Below are 15587 nucleotides of genomic sequence, written 5' to 3' on the forward strand. Positions count from 1 at the left end.
AATACAAACTTTAGAAATAAAATTCTGAGGGTGGAGAGGGCTTGGGCTACCAGCAGGGGGACCAATGAAAAGCCACATTTGTACAGTTCAATGGTCCAGGGTGGAGACTTATCCCAAAGTAGGCCAGTTAGAATCCCTTCCCTGAGAATCTGGACTTGGGGGAGAGAGAACTACACCCTTACTCATGGTTAGACTTATAATGGAAATCTGAAAACTGTGTGTGACCATCTTTAACCTGCCAAATGGCCTGAGTAGCAGAGAAATCCTATTTGCTAAGAAGACTCCGCCTGTTGTATAAAGAGGGGTCCCCCGTTCTTGGGGCCTTCCAGCAGCCCGTTCCACTTCTTACTGAAGCCAGCTTGATTCCTGCCCTGGGTTGATGACACATCCTTCTATCCATTCACACAGTCTCATTCAGCAAGTGTGGGTTACTTCCTGTTATTTGTGTCAAGGGATAATTTCCAAAAAGATAAAATCATGTCTTATACAAATATAAAATAAACACATATTAAACTCACTAATTAATGAGGGAACCAGTAAGATACTAAAATCAGTTCAAATGAGGATTTGACTTCTAGAAATGTCTATTTTCTACCAAAGTTAATTTGCAGCACTGGAAACAGGATTCATTTGCATTGTTATGGGCAGAAACATCTTGCATTATTACCAGTATTTTGAACAGAATTGCAATTTGGAAATCCCACTCTAGTTGGAGTGTGAATATTGAATTAAAGGAAAGTAAAGAGGCCAGTTAGGTGATTAGGATGAGAAGTGAGAGGGCCTGAATTAGGACAGTGGCTGAGGGGTTAGATAAGAGGAGATAGAGTCAAGAGAGTTTAGGGTGTAGAATCTGTCGGACTTCAATGAAATGTGTCATTGGGGGCTGGGATTGGGGGTTGAGTAGAGCCAATAGTCTGGGATGACTCCGGGATGCTTCAAATGCTGAGTCTTTTCCAACACTCTTCGCATGTATCTTAGAGGACTTGGGGCCAGAATTGCAGGGAAATGTTGGGGCTAGGACAATGCTCCCTCGTTTTCCTGTTTCTGGCAGTGATAAATAAGGTTATTTCCCCCACAAATTCTCAAAGAAAAAGGTGCAGGTGAACCACATGGTCCTGTGATCTCTCCTTGTTCCTGAGGCTGCAGATGAGAAACCTTGCCCATGTAAACTTGAACTTGATGTAAGGAGGCCCAACCCAGCTTCAGAAAGCCCCTTGTGGGGCTGTCTCCAGGAATGAGACTTTATTAAAGAGGCCAGACTAGTGAAATCATTTTTAAACTTCAGACTTTAAAATTAAGGCTTGCCCTAGCTATTTTGGCTCAGTGGATAGAGCAGTGGTGGCGAACCTTTTGAGCTCGGCGTGTCAGCATTTTGAAAAACCCTAACTTAACTCTGGTGCCGTGTCACATATAGAAATTTTTGATATTTGCAACCATAGTAAAACAAAGACTTATATTTTTATATTTATTTTATATATTCAAATGCCATTTAACAAAGAAAAATCAACCCAAAAAAATGAGTTCGCGTGTCACCTCTGACATGGGTGTCATAGGTTCGCCGTCACTGGGATAGAGCGTTGGGTCCCAGGTTCAATTCTGGTCAAGGGCACATACCTCAGTTGCAGGCTTCTCCCTGACCTGGGCCCTGGTCAGCGCGTGTGCAGGAGGCAACCAGTCAATGTGTTTCTCTCACATCAATATTTCTCTCTGTCTCTCCCTCTCTCTTTTCCACTCTCTCTGAAAATCAATGGAAAAAATATCCTTGGGTGAGGATTATAAATAAATAAATAAATAAATAGATAGATAGATAAATAAATAAATAAATACATAAAATAAAGGCTTTTGCCATTTTCATCTTGGCCTTACTGCAAATGGCCATGTTGAGTGGGAAATGGGGGTGGCGCCTGGATGTCTACCTTCTCCCACTCCCTCTTCTCCTGCTCCCAGCTTGCTAACTCTCTTTCTCCAGGTTTTGAGCATGTTGGAAGGAGAAGAGATGAGCAAGGTTCTTACTCAACTAATAGTATCACAAACTAATTTTAGTGCTTGGCAGGTATCTAAAGCCAACTCTTCCTCAAGGAGCCCTTTCGGAGGTTTTTCAGAGTCCCTCCCTGTTGGTGGAGATTTCTCCTATACCTAGTTACTTTAAAGAGGGTGGATTTATTCCCTTTGTCTTTTTTATCAATAGGAAAAATAGCCTTTTTAAAATCATTGCTATTAGAGTGTCCACTAATAAAATCACATTTTCTAAATATAAAGGATTATGTAGCCAGCTATTTTAATAGCTTATATACAACATTTTAAAATTTCTTTTCCTCCAGTTTCCCAGAAGTCTTCTGCTGTACTATAGCTACTCATGCATAGACTCTAAAGACTATGATTGTCAGTTAGTTGGGGTTTTTATTTGTTTTAAACTTCAATTCTCTTTAAGTAAAATCTATTAGTTTATAATGCTCACTATAGCTCGTCCAAGAAAAATAAATATCTACACTCTTTTTTTTAAGGAGCTTGTAATATTTGTTCATAATATATATAAAAGTTTAATAAGAGTAAAATTATTTTCCTATGCTTATATAAAAATTTAATTTCAGAGTTGTAGAAAGTCGATTCACTTACTATCTACTTAAAAAAATATTTTTTATTGTTGACAGTATTACATAGTTGGTCACTTACAACTCCTTTGAAACCCCTAGGCATTTAAAAAATCAATTTTATTGAAGTATAATCTACAATAAAATGCAGATTTTAAGTGTATAGTTTGATAAGATTTGACAAATGTATACACCCATGTAACCACTTCAAAATCAAGATATAGAAAATTTGCCTGGCCAGAGTGGCTCAGTGGTTGTCAACCTATGAACCAGGAGGTCACGGTTCAATTCCCAGTTAGGGCACATGCCCAGGTGGTGGGCTCAGTCCCCAGTGTGGGGCATGCAAGAGGCAGCCAATCAATGATTCTCCCTCACCATTGGTGTTTCTATCTCTTTCTCCCTCTCTCTCTGAAATCAATAAAAATACTATATATATAAAATTTACCCCATGCCCCATTCACAGAAAATCAACCCCACCCACAGGCAACCTTCTATGGGGCGCGGCTACAGTGTTTTGGCCAGGTCCAAGCCTCGGACTAATGAAAGGTCCAAGCCTCGGACTAATGGAAGGTCCAAGCCTCGGACTAATGGAAGGTCCAAGCCTCGGACGAATGGAAGGACTAGTGCAAGTCCCAGCTGGAGGGCAGGGCCCTCCCAGCACAGTTATAGGCAACGGCTGTGGTAGTTAAAGCTTGAACCTATGGTCCGAACACGTTGCCCCACGTGCCTTGTGGTAGAGAGTTCAGGTGCGTGTAGTTAAGTAGGGTTGAAACTCACGAGAATGCTGTAAACAACGTGATCACGCCCCTACTTTGCCTCGTGGCATCTGCTATAAAATAAAGATACAGCTTGTGGGCGCTGGCGCTGTCTCCTCATCAGGGAGCAGCGTCCCGTCCCACCGAGACCCAGCTTTCATTCTCTTATCTGTCTTTCCTTAATCCTTTCACGCCCCCCCCCCTCCCGCCCCCACTCAGTTTACCTTTGGCCAAAACAACCTTCTATCTAATTAGAAATCTGTAGGCATTTATCAGCATTATCTCATGTTTCCTTCTGCTGAGGTCTCCTCAACCTTTCAGATGCTATCTCTGACAAGATAAAGACACTCTACTAGGTCTCTTATGTAGCTCATATCTGGTCTATGGGGAGCACCCATGCATCCCTTTGTCCTGGAAGATAGCGGGAATATTAGGCCAATCTCATCATAGCCACCTTGACTTGCTCTGCCAGAGAACAAATAGTTAATTGTTCTCTTGCTTTTTAGATTTTCCAGTTATGTCAGGTATGAGTTCTCTTGGGTCCCCCAAACACATTAATCATATCAATCTCTCCAAGTAATTTCCTTAACACCATCTCAACTTGAATTGAACTGGGGTGGGGGACTCAAAGCCCTCTAGCAAGTCTGTCTAAAGATCTCACTCTAATGCCTGAATTTCTGGCGCTTTTCTCAAGGTGGGTGAAATGATTAAGTGCTACAATTTTTTCATCGCACATCTCTTTTGTGTGTGTGTTAATCCTCGCCCAAGGATATTTTTTTCCATTGACTTTAGATAGAGTGGAAGGGAGTGGCAGGGGGAGAGGGAGAGGGGGAGAGGGGGAGAGGGGGAGAGGGGAAGAGGGGGAGAGGGGGAGAGGGGGAGAGGGGGAGAGGGGGAGAGGGGGAGAGGGGGAAAGAGAGATCAGTTGCCTCCTGCACACGCTACGTGCCCTGACTGGGGCTGGGGATCAAACCTGCAACCCAGGTACATGCCATTGACTGGGAATTGAACCCCCATTCCTTTGGTGCACTGAGTACACCAGCCAAGGCTCAGACCCCCTTTTTGCAAGTCTTGCATGGTCATCACACCTCACTTTGGAATGTGTTGGATCCTCAGCAGAGACTGATTCAGATTTCCCAAGATTTATATAAACCACTGAGAGAGAATGCCAATTGTTCAGGGGCTTGAGGGGAATATCATTGGTCCAAATTTTATTTGTACAAATTTCTTAAGTGGGAGACCATGAGTAACCATGTTTCATAAAAAAAGGCCCCTAGCCCTAACCGGTTTGGCTCAGTGGATAGAGCGTCGGCCTGCGGACTGAAGGGTCCCAGGTTCGATTCCGGTCAAGGGCATGTACCTTGGTTGCGGGCACAACCCCAGGAGGGGATGTGCAAGAGGCAGCTGATCGGTGTTTCTCTCTCATCGATGTTTCAAACTCTCTATCTCTCTCCCTTCCTCTCTGTAAAAAATCAATAAAATATATTAAAAAAAAAAAAAGGCCCCTAAAGTATAACTGGAAATGAGATGCCAAAGGATAAGATTCATTTTGAAAGAACAGAGTAAGAGACAAGTTTAGGACAAATAGGTGGTAGATTTCATTCATTTACTCATTTATTGAAAAACAGCAATCTAAGTGCTAGCAGTCTCCTGGGTGATAGGTACACAAAAATGACACAAAGTTCTCGCCCTCAAGGAGATCATCATGGCCTAGCAGAGAAGTAAACCACAATTAAAATAGGCACGTGAGTGAAAATACATTCAACTCTTGGTAGTAGAAATAAGGGAAATGTACAAGGTGGTTTAGCGAATAGGAGCTTGGGTGTCAGTGAAGTCTCCCAGAGGAAGCGACCAAAACTGGGAGTGAAGAGCAGTAGACATTAGCTATGAAGGAGAGATATGTATACTAACAGACAGAATAGAAAGGTCCAAAGCATAAAGGCTTCTGAAGATGATGGAAAATTGGAGGAACTGCGTATAGTTTGGTATGGCAGAAATGAGGGTATAAAGATGGAGAGGTAGGCAGCACCAAGGTAGGGAAGTTGTGAGGACTCACTAAAGAATTTTAAACTGGCAAATGACGTGATCTGATTTGTACTTTTGAAGGCTCATTCTCTGTGGTGTGGATAATGAATTGAAAAGAAGCAGAGTCAGAGGCAGGGAGACCAGAGAGGAGGATGTTGCCAGGTAATAGGCAAGAAATGATGAAAGCAATGGAACTGGAGATGAATAAGAAGGGGAAGATTTGAAGACATTTCTAAGACAGAGTAAGTGGAACTTGGTAACAGAGTGGATTGGATTAGAGGAACACAAGGGAGGAGTCCAGAAGGACTTCCAAGTTTCTGGTTTGAGGTATTTATTGGGTGGTGGTGCTATTTAGGGAAACGAGAAAAATAGGCAGAGAAGCAGATTTCAATTCTTTCATTTGTTCATTCATTCAGCAGACATTTATTAAAGGCCCATTACATGCTATGAATAGACAAGTAAATAAATGATTAAAATGCCCTGTGAAAAGTGTCAGTGATAGACGTATGCACAGGGGAGCAATTGAATAAATAGGATAGGTATATAAATCACATTGAGAAACTAGGGGAAGCCCTTGGAGGAGATAATGCCTAATCTGAGCTTCTTAAAAAGAATTGAGGTGAAATTCATAGAACATAAAATTAACCATTTTAAAGTATACGATTCAGTGGCATTTAGTACAAAGTGTTGTTCAACCACCGCCTCTATCTAGTTCCAACTATTTTGAGTTTTGAAGGATGATTAGGAGTTTGCTAGATGAAGAAGGGGGCAAAGAAGAGCATTTTGGGATATGAGAACAGCATGATTGATGACATGAAGGACAGAAATAGAATGCAGAAGGGGGAGTAGTGAAAGACAAGGCTAAAGAGGGCCCAATAATAAAATGTCCAAATTTTGCCCTAACCGGTTTGGCTTAGTGGATAGAGCCACGGCCTGCGGACTAAAGAGTCTGAGGTTCAATTCCGGTCAAGGGCATGTACCTTGGTTGCGGGCACATCCCCAGTCGGGGGCGTGCAGGAGGCAGCTGATTGATGCTTCTCCCTCATCGATGTTTCTAACTCTCTATCCCTCTCCCTTCCTCTCTGTAAAAAATCAATAAAATATATTTTTAAAAAAATGTCCAAATTTTGATCCAGAAGACCTGGGAAGCCCTCAACAGATGCAAAGCTGGGGTTTGACATGATTAAGTTTGCCTTTCAGACAGATTACTCTGGGGATGCTCTGGATAGGAGAAAGCCAGGAAGATGGGTTGGGAGAGTTTATGCAGCAATCCAGGTGAGAGATGATTAAAGTCTGAACCAGGGCAATGGTAGTAATAATGGAGGGAACGGAAAACAAGACATAATAAAGATGCAGAATTCACACGATCTCATGACTTATTAGACATCAGACTAGGCAGGGGCCCTCAAACTTTTTAAACAGGGGGCCAGTTCACTGTCCCTCAGACCGTTGGAGGGCTGGACCATAGTTTAAAAAAAAACTATGAACAAATTCCTATGCACACTGCACATATCTTATTTTGAAGTAAAAAAAACAAAACGGGAACAAATACAATATTTGTATTTGCATGTGGCCCGCGGGCCATAGTTTGAGGACCCCTGGAGAGGAAGACTATAGGATGATTCCTATTATTCTGCCTTGGGTGACTGGAATGATGGTGGTAGCATCCTGGGATGAAATCTTGGGGGGAAATGGTAATTACAGGTTGGTGGGTTGAGTGTGAGTTTCCTGAGATTCAACTACATGAAGGGTTTCAGAGTCAGTTTAGTAAATGGATCTGGATTTCAGAAGAGAGATCTTGGATCGAGAGAGAATTGAGAATCTTTTTGTTGGTAAATGTATCATGAGTTTGGATAAAATCACTCAGGAAAAGTGTAAGAGAACGATGAGCAGGGAACCTAGTGCTGAGCTTTGGGAATCAACATTTAAGGTGTGATAAGAGGACAGAGCTATATGGTTAAATATTGTGGTCATACTGAGGTCAAGAAAGAGTTTAGCAGCAGGGGGCAGAAGAGTGGCATGGAGTTTTAAAAAGGAGAGAAAAAGGGGGAAAGGGAAATGCTGGTTTAATTTGAAGGGGGAGGGTGGTGGGGTCTGTGGCTTAATGATATTGCTTGGACTATGTTATTGTCCCTGGGGCCCCAACAGACCATACAAATCTCTCCACTCCAAAATAAGCAATTTATTGCTCCACCAACATTTTTACAAACAATTTCCCAAGTAAATACAATTTCTTCTCAAAATAATTTTATGGAATAAAGACAAACGTTCACCAATTATGGCTACACCCCCTCAAGAAAAGATTTAATCCTCTGCAATTTCTTCCTCCCAATTCTGAGGCCCAAAAAGGTATCAGTTTTTGGGTTAAAGGCATCAAAGAGAGAAGAAGGCAAAATTTTGAGCTGTCTTTAAGGCAAGAACCACTTCTTTTCTTTTGGTCCAGATACTCTCCTTCAGCTTCTTATGACCATTATTTTCACAGATGTCTCCTCCTTTTGCTACCCAAGGCCAATAAAAGACTCTTCCTAAATCCCCCAGACAAACCTGAGCAGGGTGCCTGGATGGGACTGTTTGTGTGGGGCTCTAGCAAGGTTAATGGTTGTTCTGAGTATGGAAAACAGGACCCCGAGTCAGGTTCTTAGGTTCTATTTTTTTCTTCCCTTCCTCACACTGCCCCTTTTTGCCCACTACTTCCACATTTGCTTGTCTGGACTAAAACTTAGAAGGGTTGATAGAAGGGAGGCCTAAAGTCACTTTTTCTTGAAATGCTGCAACTCTGACGGATATCTGGGGGCTCTTTCTTTACATTTCTTTGCCTTACCTGGGCACAGCCTGCTAGGGGGTGAAGGGGCTGAGCCCTGGAGGGAGAGTGGAGGCGCAGGTTTATGCTGCTTTCCCGGGGTAACTAAGCCTCCTCACTAAGCTGGGTGAAAACAAGGGAGGAAGAGCAATGACTGACTCCTTTGGGGTTTCCCTAAAGCTCTCTACTTTTTATGAGCAATGGTTTTCCTGGGCCACTTGGACTTCATAAACATGCCAGAAGTGATGAGGGGCCCAAAGCCCTGTTTATGGGAGAATGCGTAGGCAGAACGTCGAGAGCCTGTCATTTTCAGTTTACTCCGGACTGGGTATGTCAGTGGATGTCTCAAGCCATGAATTGTGTCAAAAACCTATAGCCAGAGCAGGGGGACAGGGTTTTTATCCACAGAGGAAAAGGCAAAGAGGGTCATGAATTGAATTATATCTCAGTAGATTCCCTGTTTCACTCACCTTATCCACACTTAAGGGCCATAATAGTGGTTTGAGAAACTGGTACCCAAGGGCTGGCAGCACACAGAGGACCACGCTGAGGACAATACTCAGCCACAGTTGTGGCACATTCAGAGTGTTCTTTGCCACACCTGCAAACAATGAGCCAGGAGGGGAAAGGCTGAACCAGAGCATAGAGGAAGGGGCTGTCAGCCAGAACTTAGATACCTCTGCAGTCCAAAGAAGGAAGTTATTGATTTGGTGACAGTTTAGTCTCCTCAGAAATAATATAAATGCAAAAGAATTGCACTGAGGTCCTTTTTACAGCCAAAGTCACTGTGAATCCACATGCCTTTGTCTCCCTCTAAAGGCTGGGCAGGACAGGAGAGGTGGAGGTTGGTTATAGGAATCATAGAGCGTTGGACTGGACACAAAAGTGGGATAGAGGACTTTTGGAGGGGGAATGAATGGCTTGATAGAAGTGGGAGCCAGCTACATCTACATATGTACTCTCCCTGTCCTCATCAGAGTGAAGAGGAAAGAAGGGAAATTAACATGGGAGACAATAAGGCAGGATGCCACAGTGAAAAGAATACTGGACTGGGAACCAGGAGACCTAGATTTGAGTCATTTAAAATTTAAAAACCTTCAGTCTCTAAAATGGTGCTAATAATTCTTGCTCTGACTACCTCAGAGGATGCTTGTAAAGATCAAATTAGATAAGAAATTAAAAATGTCTTAAAACTCTATAAGGTAAAATATTTCCTCTAGCTAGATTCTGAGTCCTTTTAGGGCAACGGCCATGTCTTGTTCCTATCTATCCCCACGGAGCCTAGCACAGAGTAATAGCTTCTCAATAGACATTTATTAACCTCCCCCCTCCCCTTGCCACACACTGGACAGAGCCTTACCTAGGAATTGGAAGATATTGGGTAATATTACGCACAAGCCATCATCACTGTACAGGAAGAGTAAGATGCAAAAGTAGAAACCCAGGCTACCCCAGGTGAATAAGTGGTTTATCATCGTCCAGTAGGTTGTCTCCAGGACAATCTGAAAAACACCCTCTTATGTGCAATATTCTATAACCTGGGACCTATCAACCACTTCCATTCTCCAATTCTATAATAGAGGATTCTCCCTTCCCACCTTCCCTCCTTGCTTCCCTCCCTCTCTTCCAGACAGTCTCCCCATCCAATGCCCTTACCCCCACCACTACCGTCCACACCTGCATTGTGACCACCCAAAGCAAGGAGGTCTGCACTATCAGGGAGAAGGATTGGTAGTCAGAGATTTCCTTCCCATCACTGCGCACTGAGTTGAAAATGGTACCCATAGGTATAAAGAACAGCACGAAGGAACTGTAGATCCCATGTACTAAACACTTCAAAAATTCCTTCTTGTTGAAATAGAGGTTGAGTTGGCCTGGCTCATACAGCTCTGGGAAGCGTAGGCTCCATGTTTCATTCACATCCTGGAAACACCAGAAGGTAAGGAGGAAGGCTCAGGAAGGTCCCATCTCCATCAGAGTAGAGGCTTCTCCCCACACTGAAACTGCTGCCAGCTGCCTAGGAGCTTCCTCATGGATTACTTGAGAAGTGGGACCAGAGGACAGATCAGTGACCACAGACACTGCTTGAAGTCCTACTCTCTAGGCAAGGATCTAGGTGGTGGAAGAAAGCTAGGAGAAGGTCAAGATGGTGGGAAGGACCTAGAGCAGTGATGGCGAACCTTTTGAGCTCAGTGTGTCAGCATTTTGAAAAACCCTAACTTAACTCTGGTGCCGTGTCACATATAGAAATTTTTTGATATTTGCAACCATAGTAAAACAAAGACTTACATTTTTTGTATTTATTTTATATATTTAAATGCCATTTAACAAAGAAAAATCAACCAAAAAAATGAGTTCGCATGTCACCTCTGACAAGCGTGTCATAGGTTCGCCATCACTGACCTAGAGGCACTGAGGATTGGGGACTTTAAGAAAGGAGACAATTAGGATTGGGATAGCTGGAAGGGAGGATTGGATCTTGGGGTGGGGGAGGCAGTTGGGATACGAGTCCCCAGTTTTAAGTGTTCCAGTGGGAGGAGAGGGGGAAGCCAACGGGGACCAGAGAGTTGATTGGAGGTATCCATGTTCTGTGATGCCTCTCACCTTCCCATGGCTACTGGTGACTCAGGTAAGAGGATTCTCTACATGGATGACATTGGATCATCCTCTTCTCCTAAATCTGAAACTCTGGGTAACAAAGCTTGGGGCTTGTTTTGAGAGGTGTGGATCCCTAGAATTAGACCACTGACGCTAGTTAGGACTGCTGAGTGACCCAACTCATCCCTCTTGCTGCTCTGAGGCTGGCAGCTACGTCATGGAGAATTTTCCTTCCTACCCTGCTGGAGATTGGGAACCATGCTCCCATGATGTCCTCTTTCAGCTACTTTATTTCTCTTTGGAGACTCCTTTTCTATTCCATGTGCCCAAGACTGGAGGTTGAGGTAGAAGAAGAGAGAGAGGTAGGGCACCAGGACCTCCAATGCCCAGGATATTTCTGACAGGGACAGATGGCTCCCTTGGGCTGACTTCCTATAATTCAAAGGTATCATACCCATACTTCCATGCTTAGCCTTCAAGAACCCTCATCTAGGCCTCCCTGCATTGGCTTATCTCCTTATCTCTGTATGGGTCTCTCCTCTCTTAAAGTCCCTTGCTTTAGCTAGTCCTGCCCCAATGACTCTATTTCCTTTCACTACTTTGGTACATACTCAAATTATTGTACAGCACAATTTTCATGTTACTCTCTACAAAGATAAAATGGACACAAGAAAGCTTGGATTTCTAAAACTGATGATTAATCTATGTGGAGGATTCTCTACCCCATGATACCTCTCCAGTGATGAGCCCCCTTCCTTGCTCTGGAAATTATTCCATTTACACTTGGTTTTGTAGAGCCCAGCTCTTTCTGTCCTCCTCACTCTTGGGAATATTCCTCAAGGGCCCAGGGGCTTCATCTCTGACTAAAGGTTTGCTGCCAGTCTTACCTGGTCAAATAGACTCAAGCCCAAGACAGGGAGGCAGGTGTAGACCAGGTTGTAGAAAGTGATAAACCAGGTATCATAAACTGTCTGGAAGGATACCAAGGAGATTTCTTAGATTCTACTCTTCTCCAAAGTCCCAGCTCCACCTCCCAGGTCACAGGCAGCCCTTTCTCGCCACGCCTCGGCGCGCCCCCCCCCCCCCCAATTATCCATCACTAATTTAGAGTAAGATTTGAATTTCAGAAATCTGAGATGGCTGACTCCAGTCTCTATTGGTCCTACTCTACCTAGAACTCTGGCTACCAGACTGAGGCAAGGCTATATCAAGCTTGTTTGTGGCCAACCTTATGAGGTTGATTTGGACCAACCCTACCATGACCTGCACTGCCTCCTCCCTGCACAGAAAGGATCCAGAGAGTACTAGGGAATGCTAGTTATACCCCTCAGGAATGTAAACCTTTGGGCTTTTTTCTTTATCTGCTTTATGGCATTCAGTAGCTTCTATAACACTGGACACTTTCTAACATTGGCAAGCAGGATAACCTACTGACTTTCCCTATCTAGGTGCTCCATCCTAGGGCCTAGAGAGGGCTCCTTTCCTTACTAGCCACAAGAGGTCAGCAGCAACACGTACATGCACATACCTACACCTCCCACAAACCAGACCTGCTTTGTTAAACACTGCAGGTACACAAGTCTACTTCTGTCTGCTGACTAGTCCTTTTCTCCTGGAGCCTAAGGCAACAGAGGTAGTAGGGATCTCCCAAGAGAATTATTCTGGAGGTTGTTTCTCTTGGGAATCTTTGAGAAACTCCTGAGTAGAAATGCCAGGTGTAGATGGTGCCTAGCAACAGGCAAAACTACAAGCCCTTGCACATACACTCCCTTAACTATTAACCCCTGGAGATGACATCTAGCCTTTAGCTGTGTTTCAGTTTCAGAGCCAGAAAAGCAGCAAAACCAGATGCCATGGCTGACATCAGGACCAGCTGCATGACTAATGACCCCCCCCTCTGCTCTGGTGATGACCAATCAGTGGAGACCATGATGCTGAGGAGACACACCTGGAAAGCTGATGAATCTACCTCCAGATAAAAGCCCTCAGAATGGAGGACCCAGTGGGGCTCTCTCTCTGGAGCACACCCAAGCCCTGCCCCTCCCCTCTCCTCCCCAGGTGCTCCAAGAGCCCTTCTTTTGTCTCTATAACTTGATCCTGAACCCATTTCTTCTATGGCTCACTACTGCTACCTCTGAGACGTTCTAAATAAACTGTCTCTTATAGTTTAAAAAAATCATTAGAACAAAAATAGTGTGTGGGATTTTTTGGAGGGGGTTCTTGGGTTGGGGAAGGAGAAATAAAGGGAAGCTATGTTTCCAAGTATGGCTATAGGTGAACACCATAACCAGCCTGCTGGCCTCTTGAGGCTTAGCCTGTTCCATAAAGATTACTTTGAATGCTTAAAAAAATAGGAAGGAAGAAAGAAAAAACTCCCATTACACATATGTTTGGAAACTCTAGGTCTCTGTCAGGAAAAAGTTGAAAATATCTTATGGGAGAATTCTGAAGGTAGGAGTCAAGGCCACATCAGAGCCAGGCCAGATAAATCAGGGCTGGGAAATCTCAGGTGAAGTGTAGGGTTCGGAGATGGGATGGGCACGGGTGAGGAGCTTTACAGATGGATGGCAGCATGTCAGACATTAGGTCTCTGGGGGAGAAAAAGTCCCAGCTGGCTGAAGTGGGGATGACAGAGCAGACCCGTTTTCCAAAGTGGGAAATACCACCTGACCTCCTACCTGTGCAGAGAACCCGTTGTAGAAGGAATACCAGAAGTGCAGCAGAGTGAAGGTGAAGTTTTTGTAAAAGAAGTAGCTGAGAAACTTGCACATGCGATTATAGGACCAGCGGCCGTGGACCAAGAGTAGACGCTGGAGGTAGTGGAACTGGGAGAAGGTGAAGTCGCTGTTGAGCACGGCCTGCATTCCCTCCTGGCCACTGATACCGACCCCAATGTGGGCAGCTGCAAAAGAAGCCCCAGAAGCTTCTCAGTCACAGAAGGTGAAAGTGTAAAAGGAAGGCTGAGGTCGTGTGGCACAAATCCCTTATTTCACATTTGGAAAACAGTTAGACGCAGCTCACAATGGCACTTAGGGGAGCCTTTTCTCCTTAGCGGGCTGCCCCCCAGGTCAGAGAACAGCTCCTTCATCTGCACTGTTTTGGGTGCTGCTGCTCATGAAGGCCTGCCATGTCTAGTTTTAGAAATGGTCTTGAATGGTTTTTGCACCTACTGTAGCCATCTGGGCTCTGTCTTACTGTACAGATGTTGAGGTAAACATTTCTTCATATCTCGTGAAGCCACTTAAATCAATTAGAAATGCAGGATGGATGCCAATCTAACACAATATTTAATTATCTGAATTTATCTAAGCAGCTAAAATCCAACTGTTGGGAGGAATAAGTGATCTATTACTTTGTTACTGTTCTTCAGGAAGTCTAAGGTGACTTTTTCTGGATAAAGAAGATAACATGGAAGTTCCTAAAACTTTTTAATTAGTCTGTTGTAGTGTAGGTAAATTCATTGATTTTTCTTGCACAGAACTATTGCATTGCTTAATGGATAATTAAAAACTCTAAGGTCCTAAAAAAACAGATACATTCTAGAAACTGGGGGAGAGAGAAAGAACACTTCCTAGTGGAATATCTGCTAGTGTTTCCTGTATGGAGGGAGGCTGGACTGGAATACCTCAAGATGTTGTCCATATCTCACAGAACTACAAGCTGCTGGAGGCTAACAACATTCAGCTGAAACTAAAACCAGTTTCAGCCATCTGTTTCTGTTGGTCCCAAGTATCAGTGAGTCTGCTATTCTCTTCCAGCCAGAGGAGTCAGGGCAAGCTCTCTAGAACACTGCCTTAGGGCGGAAAAGATCCCTGCATTGGGCCTCACAGTTAATTCCATGGTTGGGCGGCCTGTCTTCAGCCTAACTTTGCTCAGGCCTAAAGCCCTCAGAAAAGGAACAGATTATGACTTCTGTCCAGGGGTCCTTTCTGTGGGCTTTGATGCCATCTCAGAAAGATAGTGTGGTAGTAGCATAGCCTGTTCTGTGTATATATGCATGGTTTCTTGTGGGAGCTGTGTGTATCTATATGTGTATAAATGTTAAGGAAATGAATCTAAATGTGCATACATACCTCTGGGTATGGGCTGATGTATATATGTGTAAATAAATGGGAATGCAGGTATAGAGGAGCATGAATGTAATTGAAAAGCAGTACCAATGTACAATATATATGATATACAGGAGTGTGAGCCAGTAACACAGTGTCACCCAGATCAGTTTTGCCAATAGAGGAAGGAAAGGGCAAGCCTGGGGGCTCACATGCCTTTGATCATGCTGACGTCATTGGCCCCATCCCCGATGGCCAGTGTCACCACCTTCTTGTACTTCTTCACCAGCTCCACCACCTGGGCCTTCTGAAGGGGTGTCATCCGGCAGCAGATCACCCCCTTGCACATGCATGCTGCTCGCAGCAGTTCCAACTCCAGGTTCCCTTCTAGAGCACAGGCCTGCAGCACCAGGGCACACACACATTTCAGGCTGCCCAAAAAGGTTCTCAGGACAGGACCTTTCTAGGCCCCTCCCCTCCCCTCCATACTCTCCTGTACTACAGAGAGAGGTCAGGCACACCTGTTTCCAAGGTGCTCTACTCCCAAGGGTTCTAGGCACCCTCACATCTGACCCTGCCTCCAGCAGGAAACCAGTCAGGGTCTCACTGGGTCTAATCAGTTGACTGGGCTATAAAGCCAAATGTTTTTTTGGAGGACCTGGTTCTGCTCACTTCCCCCATCCTGCTCAGTGACAGGCCACATCAGTAGTAAAGAATTTGGATAAGGAAGGCGTGTGCTCTTGGCTTCCCCCCCTCGTTATTCCTGCCT

General features: G+C 44.3%; 1 protein-coding gene across 1 annotated transcript in view; it reads right to left on the minus strand.

Moving 5' to 3' along the window:
• Positions 1–7544: 7544 nt before the first annotated feature.
• Positions 7545–15587, minus strand: part of LOC139021080 (phospholipid-transporting ATPase FetA-like) — an 80943-nt gene continuing 72900 nt past the window's right edge. The window contains exons 24-30 of the mRNA XM_070431269.1: positions 15035–15218; positions 13448–13671; positions 11657–11740; positions 9849–10094; positions 9532–9673; positions 8642–8772; positions 7545–8541 (exon numbers count right to left, since the gene is read on the minus strand). Of these exons, the coding sequence (XP_070287370.1) occupies positions 8356–8541; positions 8642–8772; positions 9532–9673; positions 9849–10094; positions 11657–11740; positions 13448–13671; positions 15035–15218 (1197 nt within the window). The 3' untranslated portion in view covers positions 7545–8355. The remainder of the gene's footprint in view (positions 8542–8641; positions 8773–9531; positions 9674–9848; positions 10095–11656; positions 11741–13447; positions 13672–15034; positions 15219–15587) is intronic.

This window comes from Myotis yumanensis, unplaced genomic scaffold (assembly GCF_028538775.1).
Source record: "Myotis yumanensis isolate MYYU_CA2020_CCGP unplaced genomic scaffold, mMyoYum1.0.hap1 SCAF_12, whole genome shotgun sequence".
Taxonomy (NCBI): domain Eukaryota; kingdom Metazoa; phylum Chordata; class Mammalia; order Chiroptera; family Vespertilionidae; genus Myotis; species Myotis yumanensis.